At 47.6% G+C, this 17,018-nt stretch overlaps 1 protein-coding gene across 1 annotated transcript in view; it reads right to left on the minus strand.

Annotated features, from left to right (window-relative positions):
• The window catches only part of LOC121278860 (meprin A subunit beta-like), a 93,212-nt gene extending 89,127 nt beyond the window's left edge, over window positions 1–4,085 (minus strand). The window contains exon 1 of the mRNA XM_041189316.1: window positions 3,946–4,085. Coding sequence (XP_041045250.1) covers window positions 3,946–4,085 — 140 coding nt within the window. The remainder of the gene's footprint in view (window positions 1–3,945) is intronic.
• Window positions 4,086–17,018: the final 12,933 nt, after the last annotated feature.

The raw sequence follows: 17,018 nt of genomic DNA on the forward strand, positions 1-17,018 counted from the left end.
TGGAAGCTGTGGGAGGGAGATCCCCAGAGGAGATGAGGTCAGTGACAGTCCTGGAAACAGTGGCTTGATGTTCAGTGGTGGGGTCATGGTCCAGGGAGAGGTAGGAGGAAGTGTCTGCGAGTTGACGCTCAGCCTCCGCGAGGTAGAGGTCAGTGCGCCAGACAACAACAGCACCACCCTTGTCAGCAGGTTTCATGACAATGTCAGGGTTGGACCTGAGAGAATGGAGTGCAGTAAGTTCAGAGAGAGACAGGTTAGAATGGGTGAGAGGAGCAGAGAAATTGAGACTACTAAGGTCACGCCGACAGTTCTCAATGAAAAGATCGAGAGAAGTTAAGAATCCAGAGGGAGGGGTCCAGGTGGTGGGAGAATATTGGAAATGGGTAAAAGGATCCGTTGAACTGGGAGAGGACTCCTGCCCAAAGAAGTGAGCCCGGAGACGAAGATGGCGGAAGAAGAGTTCAGTATCATGCCGAGCCCGAAATTCATTGAGGTGAGGGCGTAAGGGTATGAAACTAAGTCCTTTGCTGAGCACTGAACATTCAGCATCGGAGAGGGGAAGGTCACTGCTTGTTTGTCCGTACAACCACACCCCCCTCTCCACCTCTCTGTCTCTCTATCTCTCCGCCCCCCATACACACACCTTAAACCAGCTTATATTTCAGCTCTTTCCTGGACTCGAACTCAAGTTCTGTCGTAGGGTCATGAGGACTCGAAACGTCAACTCTTTTCTTCTCCGCCGATGCTGCCAGACCTGCTGAGTTTTTCCAGGTAATTCTGTTTTTGTTTTGGCAAATCTTGTGTTGGAATTGATGGAATTCTCAGCAAGCAAATGTTAATGGTACTAGTAACAATTACTAAAGTCTCACAGAGATCATTGCTCTTCACAAACTTTGAATGATACAGTACGTAAGGAGATCTTTCGGCCCATCGGTTGTGTGCTGGATTTTGAAGGAACTATCCAATTAGTTCCATGCCCCTTCTCTTACCCCATAGCCCTGTTTTTCCCTGCAAGTATTTATCTAATTCTCTTTTGAAAGTCACTATTGGATCTGCTTCCACCACCCTTTCAGGCAGCACACTCCAGATCACAACATCTTGCCATGTAAAATATTCATGCCACCTCTATTTTTTTCCCAATTATCTATGGGGGAGGTGGTGGTGTTGTGGCATTGTCACTGGACTGGTAATCCAGTACAGCCAGGGTAATGCTCTGGGGACCTGTGTTTGAAGCTGCTGGTGGAATTTGAAAGCTTCGACTGAACCTGCCTCCAGCATACTTTCAGGCAGTGCATTCCTGATCCTTATCACTCGCCGTGTGAAAAGGTATTTGTTCATGTCACCAACGCATCTTTTGTCATGTTGGATCTCCCCCGCTATATGACTCAGACTGTAAAGCACACACTGAGTAAGGAATAGTTGGGCCAGCACTTAGTGCCTGTACTCACAAGAACATCAGAGCTTCTATTGCCTCTGACCCAGCATGGTTTTTTAAAACTCTTTTGTGGGATGTGGGCATCACTGGCAAGGGCAGCATTTGTTGCCCTTGAGCTGAGTGGCTCATTCATTATGAGACAACCACATTTGCTGTAGATCTGGAGTCACATGTAGGCCAGACTGGGTAAGAATTTTTTAGTGAACCAACAATAGTTTCATAATCACCATTAATGAGACAAGCTTTCAATCCCAGATTATTAATTACCTGGTCTGGCCAAATGTAACTCCAGACCCACAACAATATGGTTGACTCTTAAATGCCAGTACAAGGGCAATTAGGGTTGGACAACATTAGGCAACCACTGCTATGGCAGGATTTGAACCCATGTCCCCAGAATCCATCTTTTGGATTACTTCCCCCCCCCCCCACCCCACCCCACCCCCCGCCACCTTAAACCAGCCTATATTTCACCCCTCTCCTTGTAAAGAAAAATCAGTTCTGTTGAAGGGTCATGAGGACTCGAAACGTCAACTCTTTTCTTCTCCGCCGATGCTGCCAGACCTGCTGAGTTTTTCCAGGTAATTCTGTTTTTGTTTTGGATTACTTGTCTGGTGACGTTACCATTACACCACCACCCCCTGCCATTATGGCCATCATCTTATCCTATCCTCTACTCTCGTCCACTCCTCTCCCCTCCTCTCCTCCCTCACCCCACTCCCCCCATGGCCAGCCACTGTTGAATCAGTATGCTTTGCTCTTGTCTCACACCTCAAAAAAAGACATCCACATCTGAATTCTGACTCCATTGGTTCAATTTAAAAAACATCTGAAAAATATAGACATTGTGATGTTTTATCAGTTGAAAGTATATTCCATCAGGATGTAAAAGCACTGATTTTATTCACGTGCAGGCAGGACAAACATTAAAAGGAAATATTTCCAGGGATAGGTGGAAAGAGCAGGGGGATGGATCTAGCTGAATATCTCTTTGAAAGAGGCAATGTCGGCAGAATGGGCTGAATGGTCTCCTTCTGTACTGTAACAGCTGTGGATTTACACAGGCTGACCTCAATATGGATTACTTTATCTCCCAGTATTTTGAAGTGAGTTTGTAGATGGATTTTAAATTCCTGAAAACATTACTCACTCACTCTCTTAATCCTATTCCTTTCAAACTAGTATTGGATAAATCTGTATCTGTACAAGTCATTTATCAACCTGCAGAAACAGTTTAATCAACTTAATCAGGGATTAAAGCAAATTGAGCATCTTTGAAGTTGGTTATAATTTGATAGTATTTATTCGCAACCATAGAACAAATGGTTACAGCACAGAAAGAGGTCATTCTGTCCATCGTGTCCTTGCTGGCTCTCTGCAAGAGCAACTCAATTATACTCCGCACCCCACCCCCCCCCCCACCCCCACCCCCGACCTTTTCCCCATAGCCCTGCAATTTTCATCTTGTCCAGAAAATTATCCAATTCCTTTTTGAAAGTCATGACTAAACCTGCTTCTGCCACACTGTCAGGCAGCGCATTCCAGATCCCAACCACTGGCGGTGTAAAAAAAGGTATTTCTTCATATTGCGCTTGCCCCTTTTGCCAATCACCTTAAGTCAGTGCCCTCTGCTTCTGGACCCTTCCAACAAAAGGAACAGATCCCACCACCCACCCACCCCCCCCCCACCCGACCCTCCCCCATCTGAGGGAGATGATGTTGCATTGGTTATGTTACTGGACTAGTAATTCAGTGAGACCCAGGTTAATGCTCTGGGGACATGAGTTCAAATCCCACAACAGCTGGTGGAATTTGAATTAAATTAATACATCCAGAATATAGAAAGTAACAGTGACCATGAAACTATCATTGATTGTGGTTAAAAAACCCATCTGGTTTACTAATCTCCTTTAGGGAAGGAAATCTGCCATCCTTAACAAGGACAGAAAATGTTGGAAAAGCTCAGCAGGTCTGACAGCATCTTGAGAGAGAGAAACAGAGTTAAGGTTCGGAGTCCATATACCTGGATGAGCACCCAGCAAGTCATAACATTCAAGGCTATGGGCCAAGTGCTGGTAAATGGGGTGAGGAAGGTAGGTAGGTCAGGTGCTTCCCATGTGTCAGTGTAGACTCAATGGGCCGAAGGACCTCTTCTGCACTCTGTGATTTCTTCTTCAGTAGTCTGCTGTCCTTACCTGGTCTACGTGTGACTCCAGACCCACTGTAACATGGTTGACTCTTAACTGACCTCTGAAATGACCTAGCAAGGTCAGTTTGCGGGTAATTAGGGATGGGCAACAAACGCTGGCCCCGCCAGCGATGCCCACAGCCTGTGAAAGGGTAAAGGATCTACTCTGTCCTGACCCACCCCCACACCCCCAATCAGGACTTTGAATAGCCCCATCCAATCTCCTCCAGGCACCCCCTTCTCTCTTCTCCAAGGAAAACCAGTCCCAACTCCACAGAAAGGAGTTGCTCGAACCCTCCGCTGATTTCCAAAGGTTACTCACATGTGGCCACACCGGGTTTCGATCGGTCTCTCCAGCGCCTGCAGGCAGATCGGGCACTCATAGTCCGCCGCTTCCCCGGAGTCTAACCGGTCCAGCTCGACGGTGGCTTCACACCGGAGGGCGGCGTGGGCTGAGCCCATCAAGGGTTCGGGCACCCTCCCGGCGGGCGGGCGGGCGGGCGGGTGGGTGGGTGGGTAGGGGGCAGGGAAAGGCAAAGCGAGAGACTCAGGGGGTAGGGGATATCCGAGGGCAAGGCAAACCGGCACGGCGGCAGCTCGCTTCGCTCTGACTTCACTGGTTGGAGAAGGGGGATCCCAAATTACGCCGTGAAATCCCCCAGGAGGCGGGGGCGGGGGCGGGGGCGGGAAGCGCACTTTCCCTTTCGGATTCTGTACTCGCCGCGGGATGAGATCGACCGGGCGAAGCCAAAAGATGCTTATTTCACGTCGGGCACCGACCCCCCCACCCCAGCCACCCCCCCCCCACCCACTTCAAAATTCCCCCCAAAAGTTACCCCAGGGGTGAGGTGGGGTAGGGGAGAAGACAGACTGGAAGGAACTACAGATTCACGGGGAGTTGTTACGGGTGCAGAAGGAGGCCATTCGGCCCATCGTCTCTGCACCGGCTCTCTGAGCATTTTAACTCCGTGCCAATTTCCTGCCTTCACCACCCCCACCCCCATAACCCTGCACGTTGCTTCTATTTAAATAATTATCCAATAAAAACAAATTCAAACTAAAGATTTGCAGTGTTACGCTCTCCAACAACGAAAACCTGAAAGAATGGGGCACCCTGAAAGTTTGTTTTTCATTTTATTCATTCACGGGATGTGGGCTTCGCTGACTGGGCCAGCATTTATTGCCCATCCCTCGCTGCCCCTTGAGAAGGTGGTGGTGAGCTGCCTTCTTGAGCCGCTGCAGTCCATGTGGTGCAGGTACACCCACAGTTAGGAAGGGAGTTCCAGGATTTTGACTCAGTGACAGTGAAGGAACAGTGATATATTTCCAAGTCAGGGTGTGAGTGACCCGGAGGGGAACCTCCAGGCGTTGGTGTTCCCACGTTTCTGCTTGTCTGCGGATGTGGTGCCAATCAAGCGGGCTGCTTTATCCTGGGTGGTGTTGGGCTTCTTGAGTGTTGTGGGAGCTGCATTCATCCAGGCAAGTGGAGAATATTCTATCACACTCCTGACCTGTGCCTTGTAGATGGTGGACAGGCTTTGGGGAGTCTTGCCGCAGGATTCCTAGCCTCTGATCTGCTCTTGTAGCCACAGTATTTATATGGCTAGTTCAGTTAAGTTTCTGGTCAATGGTAACCCCTAGGATGTTGATAATGGGGGGATTTAGTGATAGTAACACCAATGAATGTCAAGGGGAGGTGGTTAGATTCTCTCTTATTGGAGATGGTCATTGCCTGGCACTTGGGTGGTGTGAATGTTAATTGCCATTTGTGAGCCCAAGCCTGGATATTGTCCAGGTCTTGTTGCATTTGGACATGGACTGCTTCAGCACCTGAGGACTTGCGAATAGTGCTGAACATCCTGCAATCATCAGTGAACATCCCACTTCTGATCTTATGATGCAAGGAAGGTCATTGGTGAAGCAGCTGAAGATGGTTGAGCCGAGGACACTATCCTGAGGAACTCCTGCAGTGATGTCCTGGAACTGAGGTGATTGACCTCCAACCTTTGCGCTAGGTATGACTCTAACCAACGGAGAGTTTTCCCCCTGATTCCCATTGATTCCAGTTTTGCTAGGGCTCCTTGATGTCACACTCAATCAAATGCTGCCTTGATGTCAAGGGCAGTCACTCTCACCTCACCTCTGGAGTTCAGCTCTTTTGTCCATGTTTGAACCAAGACTGTAATGAGATCAGAAGCTGAGTGACCCTGGTGGAACCCAAACTGAATGCCAGTGAGCAGGTTATTGCTAAGCAAGTACCACTTGATAGCACTGCTGATGACCCCTTCTATTACTTTAGTGATGATCGGGGTAAACTGATGGGGCGGTAATTGGTCAGGTTGGATTTGTCCTGCTTTTATACATGAAAACAAATACATGAAAAGGATGGGAATAGAGGGATATGGACCCCGGAATTGCAAAATGTTTTAGTTGATGGGCAATATGATCGGCGCAGGCTTGGAGGATTGAAGGGCCTGTTCCTGTGCTGTACTTTTCTATGTTCTTTGTTCTTTCTGTATACAGGACATACCTGGACAATTTTCCACAATGCTGGGTAGATGCCAGTGTTGTAGTTGTACTGGAACAGCTTGGCTAGGGGTGCGGCAAGTTCTGGAGCACGGGTCTTCTGTACAATTGCTGGAATAGGCCCATAGCCTTTGCAGTACCCAGTGCCTTCGGCCATTTAAGACCATAAGACCATAAGACATGGGAGCAGAAATTAGGCCATTCGGCCCATCGAGTCTTCAATTCAATCATGGCTGATAAGTTTCTATACCCCATTCTCCCGCCTTCTCCCTGTAACCTTTGATCCCCTTACCAATCAAGAACCTATCTATCTCGGTCTTAAATACACTCAATGACCTGGCCTCCACAGCCTTCTGTGGCAATGAATTCCATAGATTCACCACTCTCTGGCTCAAGAAGTTTCTCCTCATCTCTGTTCTAAAAGGTCTTTCCTTTACTCTGAGGCTGTGCCCTTGGGTCCTAGTCTTTCCTACTAATGGAAACATCTTCCCCACATCCACTCCATCCAGGCCTTTCAGTATTCTGTAAGTTTCAATCAGTTCCCCCCTCATCCTTCTAAACTCCATCGAGTATAGATCCAGAGTCCTCAAATGTTTCTAATATGTTAAGCCTTTCATTCCTGGCATCGTTCTCGTGAACCTCCTCTGGACCATCTCCAGGGCCAGCACAACCTTCCTGAGATACGGGGCCCAAAATTGCTCACAATATTCTAAATGTGGTCTGACCAGAGCCTTATAAAGCCTCAGCAGCACATCCCTGCTTTTATATTCTAGTCCTCCCAAAATAAATGCCAACATTGCATTTGCTTTCCTAACTACCGACTCAACCTGCAAGTTAACCTTAAGAGAATCCTGGACTAGGACTCCCAAGTCCCTTTGCACTCCAGATTTCTGAATTCTCTCCCCATTTAGAAAATAGTCTATGCCTCTATTCTTCCTACCAAAGTGCATGACCTCACACTTCCCCACATTGTATTCCATCTGCCATTTCTTTGCCCATTCTCCTAAACTGTCCAAATCCTTCTGCACCCTCCCTGCCTCCTCAATACCACCTGTCCCTCCACCTATCTTTGTATCATTTGCAAACTTAGCCAAAATGCCCTCAGTTCCTTCATCCAGATCATTAATGTATAAAGTGAAAAGTTGTGGTCCTAACATTGACCCCTGCGGAACTCCACTAGTCACCGGCCGCCATCCTGAGAAGGACCCCCTTATCCCCACATCCGCCCTCACGCCTTCTCCTCCCTCCCAGAAACATGATAGGGTCCCCCTTGTCCTCACTTATCACCCCACCAGCCTCCGCATTCAAAGAATCATCCTCCGCCATTTCTGCCAACTCCAGCATGATGCCACCACCAAACACATCTTCCCTTCACCCTCGCGGCGGCATTCCGTAGGGATCGTTCCCTCCATGACACCCTGGTCCACTACTCCATCACTCCCTACTCCTCGACCCCCACCTACGGCACCTCCCCATGTGAACGCAAGATATGCAACACCTGCCCCTTCACTTCCTCTCTCCTCACTGTCCAAGGGCCCAAACACTCCTTTCAAGTGAAGCAGCATTTCACTTGCACTTCCTTCAACTTAGTCTACTGCATTCGTTGCTCCCAATGTGGTTTCCTCTACATTGGAGAGACCAAACGCAGACTGGGTGACCACTTTGCAGAACACCTTCGGTCTGTCCACAAGCATTACCCAGCCCTCCCTGTCGCTTGCTATTTCAACACTCCACCCTGCTCTCATGCCCACATGTCTGTCTTTGGTTTGCTGCATTGTTCCAGTGAAGCTCAACGCAAACTGGAGGAACAGCACCTCATCTTCCGACTAGGCTCTTTACAGCCTTCCGGACTGAATATTGAATTCAACAACTTTAGATCATGAACTCTCTCCTCCATCTCCACCCCCTTTCCGTTTCTTCCCTCTCCCTTTTGTTTTTTCCAATAATTTATATAAATTTTTCTTTTCCCACCTATTTCCATTATTTTTAAATGTATTCCACCCATCGCTTATTTCACCCCACCCCCACTAGAGCTACCTTGTTGTCCTGCTCTCCACTCTTAATTAGCACATTCTTTTAGATAATATCACCACCTTCAACACCTCTTTGTTCTTTTGTCTGTGACATCTTTTGGTTATCTCCTCCTATCACTGCTTGCTTGTCCCAGCAACACCCCCCACCTCTTTCGCCCCCCCCCCCCTTAAACCAGCTTATATTTCACCCCTTTCCTATTTCTACTTAGTTCATGAGGACTCGAAACGTCAACTGTGCTCTTCTCCGCTGATGCTGCCAGACCTGCTGAGTTTTTCCAGGTATTTCTGTTTTTGTTCCCCCTTATCCCCACTCTCTGCCTCCTGCCAGACAGCCAATCTTCGTTCCATGCTAGTACCTTGCCTCTAACACCATGGGCTCTTATCTTACTGAGCAGCCTCCTGTGCGGCACCTTGTCAAAGGCCTTCTGGAAGTCCAAGTCTGAGGGTCTGCATCGCTCCATTCCAGCCAGAGCCAACCTCATCTGTCTGGCTCCCTGCAGCAGAATTTCTACAGCTGCATCAGTGAACTGGAGGCCTCTTTACCCTCTTGAGGGCCTATTTGCTGAAGAAAACCTTCCACACCCCTCTCCCCATATATCTGTCCTGGTGGGCGCCTGTCGCTTTAGCAGCTACAGGCTTTAAATTGCTGTGACAGCTCGCTGATCGCCAGATGCAACAGGCAAACTCCCAAAGAGCAGCATTCTTAAAACATGGCGCTTGCCTGCAATATTAATGTTAGACTTAATTAGCATAATTCTCAATCACCCAATAGGAAATGACTTTCCATGATGTGGGGGCGGGGTGGGGGGCGTTGTGGACGGGGGGAGCGGAGTAGTGGTGGTGATAGATGTCCACTATCTAGTTCACTCAATCAGAGAGAGTCTAAGCCTATGAGTCGTGACATGAAGACAACAACAACTTACACTTATATAGCACTGTTAACATCAAAAAACATCCCAAGGTGCTTCCCAGGAACGTTGCACAACAAAATATGACATCCGGTCATGTGTGGAGATATTAGTTGAAATGACCAAAAGCTTAGTCAAAGAGGTAGGTTTTAAGGGGCATCTTAAAGGAGGAAAGAGAGGTAGAGGCACGGAGAGGTGTAGGGGGGGAACTTGTAAGTTTTAGGGTCAAGGTAACTGGAAGTCACAGCCACCAGCAGTGGAGCAATTGAAATCACGAATGCTCAAGAGGCCAGAAAAGGAATGTTTTTGGCCCTGTTATCACCAAGGCTTCTGTAAGCATAGTTGATTCTGTGAACATTTAAAGGTGACATTTTGTTCTTAGAATCTGAAAGCTGTACAATTTGAGAATTTCCCAACCATCTGATTGACGCCAGTGGGGAACATTTCTTGGCATCAATGCCCTCAGGTGAATGCATGGATGGGTTTGGCAAGTTATCAGTGCTACCTCACTTCATTTGAATCTGGCTGCAGTAATTAGGGACATTCAATGCTTACTCACATAGCTCGGAGGTCACACAAACAACAGAGCATTTCAGCACAATAGTACTTTCATAACAGGCATTTTAAAAAAAAATCATGGGATCTGGGCATCGCTGGCTAGGTCAGCATTTATTGCTCATCCCTAATTGCCCTTGAGAAGGTGGTGGTGAGCTACCTTCTTGAACCGCCGCAGTCCATGTGGTGTAGGTACATCCACAGTGCTGTTAGGAAGAGAGTTCCAAGATTGCGACCCAGCGACAGTGAAGTAATGGCGATATATTTCCAATTAGGATGGTGAGTGGCTTGGAGGGGAAGTTCCAGGTGGTGGTGTTTCCCATGTGTCTGCTGCCCTTGTCCTTCAAGGTGGTAGCAGTCGTGGGTTTGGAAGATGCTGTCCAAGGAGCCCAGTGAGTTCCAGCAGTGCATCTTGTAGATGGTACACACTGCTGCCATTGTGCGTTGATGGTGGAGGGAGTGAATGTTTGCGGATGCGGTGCCAATCAAGTGGGCTGCTTTGTCCTGAATGGTGTCAAGCTTCTTGAGTGTTGTTGGAGCTGCACTCACCCAGGCAAGTGGGGAGCATTCCATCACACTCCTAACCTGTGCCTTTTAGCTGGTGAACAGGCTTTGGGGAGTCAGGAGGTGAGTTATTTGCCACAGGATTCATAGCCTGACCTGCTCTTGTAGCCACAGTATTTATATGGCTAGTCCAGTTCAATTTCTGGTCAATGGTAATCCCCAGGGCTATTAACAGTGGGGTATTCAGCGATGATAATGTCATTGTCGCGTACAGAATTGCACTCGAACACAATCTGTAACCTCATGGCCTGGCATATCCCCCACTCTACCATTACCATCAAGCCTGGTTCAATGAAGGGTGCAGGAGGGCCTGCCAGGATCAGCAACAGGCATACCTAAAAATGAGGTGTCAACCTGGTGAAGCTATAACACAGGACTACTTGCGTACCAAACAGTATAAGCAACAAGTGATAGACAGGGCTAAGCAATCCCACAACCAATGGATCAGATCTAAGCTCTGCAGTCTTGCCACATCCAGTCCTGAATGGTGGTGGACAGTTAAACAACTCACTGGAGGAGGAGGCTCCACAAATATCCCCATCCTCAATGATGGGGGAACCCAGCACATCAGTGCAAAAGATGAGGCTGAAGCATTTGCTACAATCTTCAGCCAGAAGTGCCAAGTGGATGATCCATCTTGGTCTCCTCCAGAGATCTCCAGCATCACAGATGGCAGCCTTTAGCCAATTTGATTCACTCCACATCATATCAAGAAAATGGCTGAAGGCACTGGATACTGCAAATGCTACGGGCCCTGATAATATTCCAGCAATAGTACTGAAGACTTGTGCTCCAGAATTTGCTGCGCCCCTAGCCAACATGTTCCAGTACAGCTACAACACTGGCATCTACCCGGCTATGTGGAAAATTGTCCAGGTATGTCCTGTACACAGAACAAATCTAACCCAGCCAATTACCGTCCCATCAGTCTACTCTCCATCATCAGTAAAGTAAGGGAAGGAGTCATCAACAGTACTATCAAGCGGCACTTGCTTAGCAATAGCCTGCTTACTGATGCCCAGTTTGGGTTCCATCAGGGCCAATCAGCTCCTGACATCATTACAGCCCTGGCTCAAACATGGACAAAAGAGCTGAACTCCTGAGGTGAGGTAAGAGTGACTGCCTTTGACATCAAGGCTGCAGCTGACTGAGTGTGGCATCAAGGAGCCCTAGCAAAACTGGAGTCAATGGGAATCAGGGGGAAAGCTCTCTGCTGGTTGGAGCCTAGCCCAAAGGAAGATGGTTGTGGCTGATGGAGGTCAGTCATCTCAGTTCCAGGACATCACTGCAGGAGTTCCTCAGGGTAGTGTCCTCGGCCCAACCATCTTCAGCTACTTCATCAATGACCTTCCTTCCATCATAAGGTCAGAAGTGGGGATGTTTGCTGAAGATTGCACAATGTTCAGCTCCATTTGCAACTCCTCAGGTATTGAAGCAGTCCATGTCCAAATTCAGCAAGACCTGGACAATATCCAGGCTTGGGCTGACAAGTGGCAAGTAACATTTGTGCCACACAAGTGTCAGGCAATGACCATCTCCAACAAGAGAGAATCCAACCATCACCCCATGATGTTCAATGGAATTACCATCACTGAGTCCTCCACTATCAACATCCTTGGGGTTACCATTGATCAGAAACTGAACTGGACCAGCCATATAATTACTGTGGCTACAAAAGCAGGTCAGAGGCTAGGAATTGTGCGATGAGTAGCTCACCTCCTGACCCCCCTAAGCTTTTCCACCATCTACAAGGTACAAGTCAAGAGTGTGATGGAATACTCCCCATTTGCCTGGATGAGTGCAGCTCCCACAAAACTCAAGAAGCTTGACATGGCCCAGGACAAAGCAGCCCCCTTGATTGGCACCACATCCATAAACATTCACTCCCTCCACCACCGATGCACAGTAGCAGCAGTGTGTAGCATCTACAAGATGCACTGCTGGAAATCTCCAGGGCTCCTTCAACAGCACCTTCCAAACCCACGACCACTACCATCTTGAAGGTAGCAGATAGATGAGAACACCACCACCTAGAAGTTCTCCTCCAAGTCGTTCACCACCCTGACTTGGAAATATATCGCCATTCTTTCACTGTCGCTGGGTCAAGGTTCTGGACCTCACTCCCTAACAGCATTGTGGATGTACCTACACCACATGGACTGCAGTGGTTCAAGAAGGCAGCTCATCACCACCTTCTCAAGGGCAATTAGGGATGGGCAATAAACGCTGGCCTAGCCAGCGAAGCCCAAATCCCGTGAATGAATAAAAATAAAGTTCCTGCAGCTTCATAAACTTCTTCCCCTGCTATTGCCACAAAATTAAAACTCACATTTCAACTTCCTTAAAACTTGCTGCAGTGTCTGATTTCTTATGCTAAACAGTTGATGGGAAGTGTATTTTGCACTGGCCTTTCACCCGCTGCCGGCAGGGAGGGGGGTGACAAGTAAAATGGCAAAAAACACGGATGGGATATGGAGGAATTTGTTATGATCTGGGAAATTCTGCCCGAGAGGGCACTGGAAACAGATTCAATAGTAACTTTCAAAAGAGAATTGGGAAAGTACTAGTAAAGGAAATAACAAAAATGCTTATGGGTAAAGAAGAGAGGTATGGGACTAATTAGAGAGCTCTTTCAAAAGCCAGCTGTAGGATTGAAATCCCCTCCAACTGGGAAATTTATGGAACATAATTTCAAACCCACGGACTTTTTGACCTCATGGTTGGAACTATAAATTTCAAACAGATAAGCTGCAGTCAGCAGTACAGGACTGGGCAGCAAGGGGTTAATTCCGACATTTAGTGAAAACACAGTGACTCATCAAAAGGGTTTGGACATTGACTAACGTGATCAAGAAGTCTGATTACCCAATACAATGGTACAAATGGCATATCATCAATCCAATACACTTAAGGAATTATTCAAGCACCACATACAATAGTACTGGAATAGGGTCATTCAAACCCTCATTAACTTTGGAGCTGAAACTGTGCCACCTCAAATAGCAGGAGAATGGCTTGTACACTGAGAACTGATAATATTCATCTGGATACATCGTCCATGGAAAACCCATTATTGTTGCAACCAGCAGGAGCTGATGACATTTGTCTGGACTTTGTGGAATCAAGTAAATGGACATTGGAATAACAGGAAATATATTTTGACATGTCTGAGCTAAATTATTATAAAAGAGGAGCAGATCTGGGGCTGAGAGGCTGCAGTTGGAAGAAGGCTTGAGTTTGGTCACCTTGACTCAGGCCGGCAGCCAACACCGGACAGACCAGCCACGTTGGGGATTGCAAGTTCAGCCAAATTGTAGTGATCAAAACAAAAAAACTGCGGACGCTGGAAATCCAAAACAAAATCAGAATTACCTGGAAAAACTCAGCAGGTCTGGCAGCATCGGCGGAGAAGAAAAGAGTTGACGTTTCGAGTCCTCATGACCCTTCAACAGAACTAAGTAAAAATTGGAAAGGGGTGAAATATAAGCTGGTTTGGGGGGTGTGGGGGGCAGCTGGGGTTTGTTGGGACAAGCAGCCAGTAATAGATAACCAACAGATGTCACAGACAAAAGGACAAAGAGGTGTTGAAGGTGGTGATATTATCCAAAGGAGTGTGCTAATTAAGAGTGGAGAGCAGGACAGACAAGGTACAGATAGCCCTAGTGGGGGTGGGGGAATATTAAAAGGGCTAAAAGGTAGAGATAAACAATGGGTGTAAATACATTTAAAAATAATGGAAATAGGTGGGAAAAGAAAAATCTATATAAATTATGGAAAAAACAAAAAGGGGGAGAAGAAACGGAAAGGGGGTGGGGATGGAAGAGGGAGTTCAAGATCTAAAACTGTTGAATTCAATATTCAGTCCGGAAGGCTGTAAAGTACCTAGTCGGAAGATGAGGTGCTGTTCCTCCAGTTTGCGTTGAGCTTCACTGGAACAATGCAGCAAGCCAAGGACAGACATGTGGGCAAGAGAGCAGGGTGGAGTGTTAAAATGGCAAGCGACAGGGAGGTCTGGGTCATGGTTGCAGACAGACCGAAGGTGTTCTGCAAAGCGGTCGCCCAGTCTGCGTTTGGTCTCTCCAATGTAGAGGAAACCACAGTGGAAGCAACGAATGCAGTAGACTAAGTTGAGGGAAGTACATGTGAAATGCTGCTTCACTTGAAAGGAGCACCTTGGATGGTGAGGAGAGGGGAATTAAAGGGGCAGGTGTTGCACCTTCTGCAGTTGCATGGAAAGGTTCCGTAGGTGGGGGTTGAGGAGTAAGGGGTGATGGAGGAGTGGATCAGGGTGTCAGGGAGGGAATGATCCCTACGGAATGCCGCCAGGGGGTGGTGAAGGGAAGATGTGTTTGGTGGTGGCATCATGCTGGAGTTGGTGGAAATGGAGGAGGAAATTTTTAAAATTTACTTTTTAAATTTTTAAATGTTTTAAATTTACTTTTCACTCATTTTCATCTGCATCCTCTGTTTGTACTTTGAAGTAATCACACAGTGCAGAAGAGGCCCTTCGGCCCATCGAGTCTGCACTGACATGTGAGAAACACCTGACCTACCTCCCTAATCCCATTTACCAGCACTTGGCCCATAGCCTTGAATGTTATGACGGTGCCAAGTGCTCATCCAGGTACTTTTTAAAGGATGTGAGGCAACCCGCCTCCACCACCCTCCCAGGCAGCGCATTCCAGACCCTCACCACCCTCTGGGTAAAAAAATTGGAGGGTGGTGGAGGCAGATTGCCTCACATCCTTTAAAAAGTACCTGGATGAGCACTTGGCATGTCATAACATTCAAGGCTATGGGCCAAGTGCTGGTAAATGGGATTAGGTAGGTAGGTCAGGTGTTTCTCACATGTCAGTGCAGACTCGATGGGCCGAAGGGCCTCTTCTGCACTGTGTGATTACTTCAAAGTACAAACAGGGGATGCAGATGAAAATGAGTGAAAATTAAATTTAAAACATTTAAAAATTTAAAAAGTAAATTTTAAAAATTTCCTCCGCCATTTCCGCCAACTCCAGCATGATGCCACCACCAAACACATCTTCCCTTCACCACCCCCTGGCGGCATTCCGTAGGGATCATTCCCTCCGTGACACCCTGATCCACTCCTCCATCACCCCTTACTCCTCAACCCCCTCCCACGGCACCTTCCCATGCAACTGCAGAAGGTGCAACACCTGCCCCTTTACTTCCCCTCTCCTCACCATCCAAGGTGCTCCTTTCAAGTGAAGCAGCATTTCACCTGTACTTCCCTCAACTTAGTCTACTGCATTTGTTGCTCCCAATGTGGTTTCCTCTACATAGGAGAGACCAAACGCAGACTGGGCGACCACTTTGCAGAACACCTTCGGTCTGTCTGCAACCATGACCCAGACCTCCCTGTCGCTTGCCATTTCAACACTCCACCCTGCTCTCATGTCTGTCCTTGGCCTGCTGCATTGTTCCAGTGAAGCTCAATGCAAACAGGAGGAACAGCACCTCAACTTCCGACTAGACACTTTACAGCCTTCCGGACTGAATATTGAGTTCAACAATTTTAGATCTTGAACTACCTCCTCCATCCCCACCCCCTTTCCGTTTCTTCCCCCTCCTTTTTGTTTTTTCCATAATTTATATAGATTTTTCTTTTCCCACCTATTTCCATTATTTTTAAATGTATTTACACCCATTGTTTATCTCTACCTTTTAGCCCTTTTAATATTCCCCCACCCCCACTAGGGCTATCTGTACCTTGTCTGTCCTGCTCTCCACTCTTAATTAGCATACTCCTTTGGATAATATCACCACCTTCAACACCTCTTTGTCCTTTTGTCTGTAACATCTGTTGGTTATCTATTACTGGCTACCTGTCCCAACAAACCCCAGCTGCCCCCCACGCCCCCCAAACCAGCTTATATTTCACCCGTTTCCTATTTTTACTTAGTTCTGTTGAAGGGTCATGAGGACTCGAAACGTCAACTCTTTTTTTCTCCGCCGATACTGTCAAATTGTAGTGATATTGGTCTGAGAGTTTTGTGAAGGCTTGGGGCGAAAGCTTGGTGTTTTTTGCTGGTACCTTGTAAATTGTTTCAGCCATATCTTGGTGATATTGATATGAGGGGTTTTTTTTTCCTTATGGTTTTAGGACAGGACGTAGTGTTTTGCCTGTGTTTTTGCCTGTGTTTTTGTAAGTTTTAACCGAGTCGTGGGGACATTGTGTTGGGTACTGGGAACCGGTTGTTTTAAATGTGGGGGTTTTATACTGTGAGGTTGTGGGTGATTCAATAAAGCAATTGTGAATTATCAGAAGAAACTTGTCCTAGTGGCCACTCTGTTCAAGCCATACACTTGTGAATCTGGTGTCACAAACTTGAATGTGGGCAGGGTCTCTGAGGGGAAAGGGGAACCCCTACACAGCACAGGCACAATGGGCCAAATGGCCTCCCACTGGGAGGGGTGAAGATCAGGGAGGACATCAGGTCATGGGGAGGGGAAGGTCCAATCGCAGCATAATGGGGTGGTCAACCGATCAGGGGGAAATGAAGCAGCGTAGCTTATGGTGGGGGGCAAGTAGAATGACACCTCCTCTTGCTGGCCCACCAACAGTGCCAGAAAAGAGACTCACCCACCACAAGACCAGAAGTTCCTGCCCGGAGTCACCGGACCTTTGGCTGGAGTCCGTCAAATTATCCGCCCTGCCCCGCTACAATTCCTGCGGAGGGCAGGACCGGAAAGTTTAGACATTAGGTCCAGCAGAACAGGATCAAGGACCTTCCTACGCTGGACCTTGTGACAGGCGGCATATCTTTGGGAGAAATTGAAACTGCACTGTT

The sequence above is a fragment of the Carcharodon carcharias genome, chromosome 6 (genome assembly GCF_017639515.1).
Source record: "Carcharodon carcharias isolate sCarCar2 chromosome 6, sCarCar2.pri, whole genome shotgun sequence".
NCBI lineage: Eukaryota > Metazoa > Chordata > Chondrichthyes > Lamniformes > Lamnidae > Carcharodon > Carcharodon carcharias.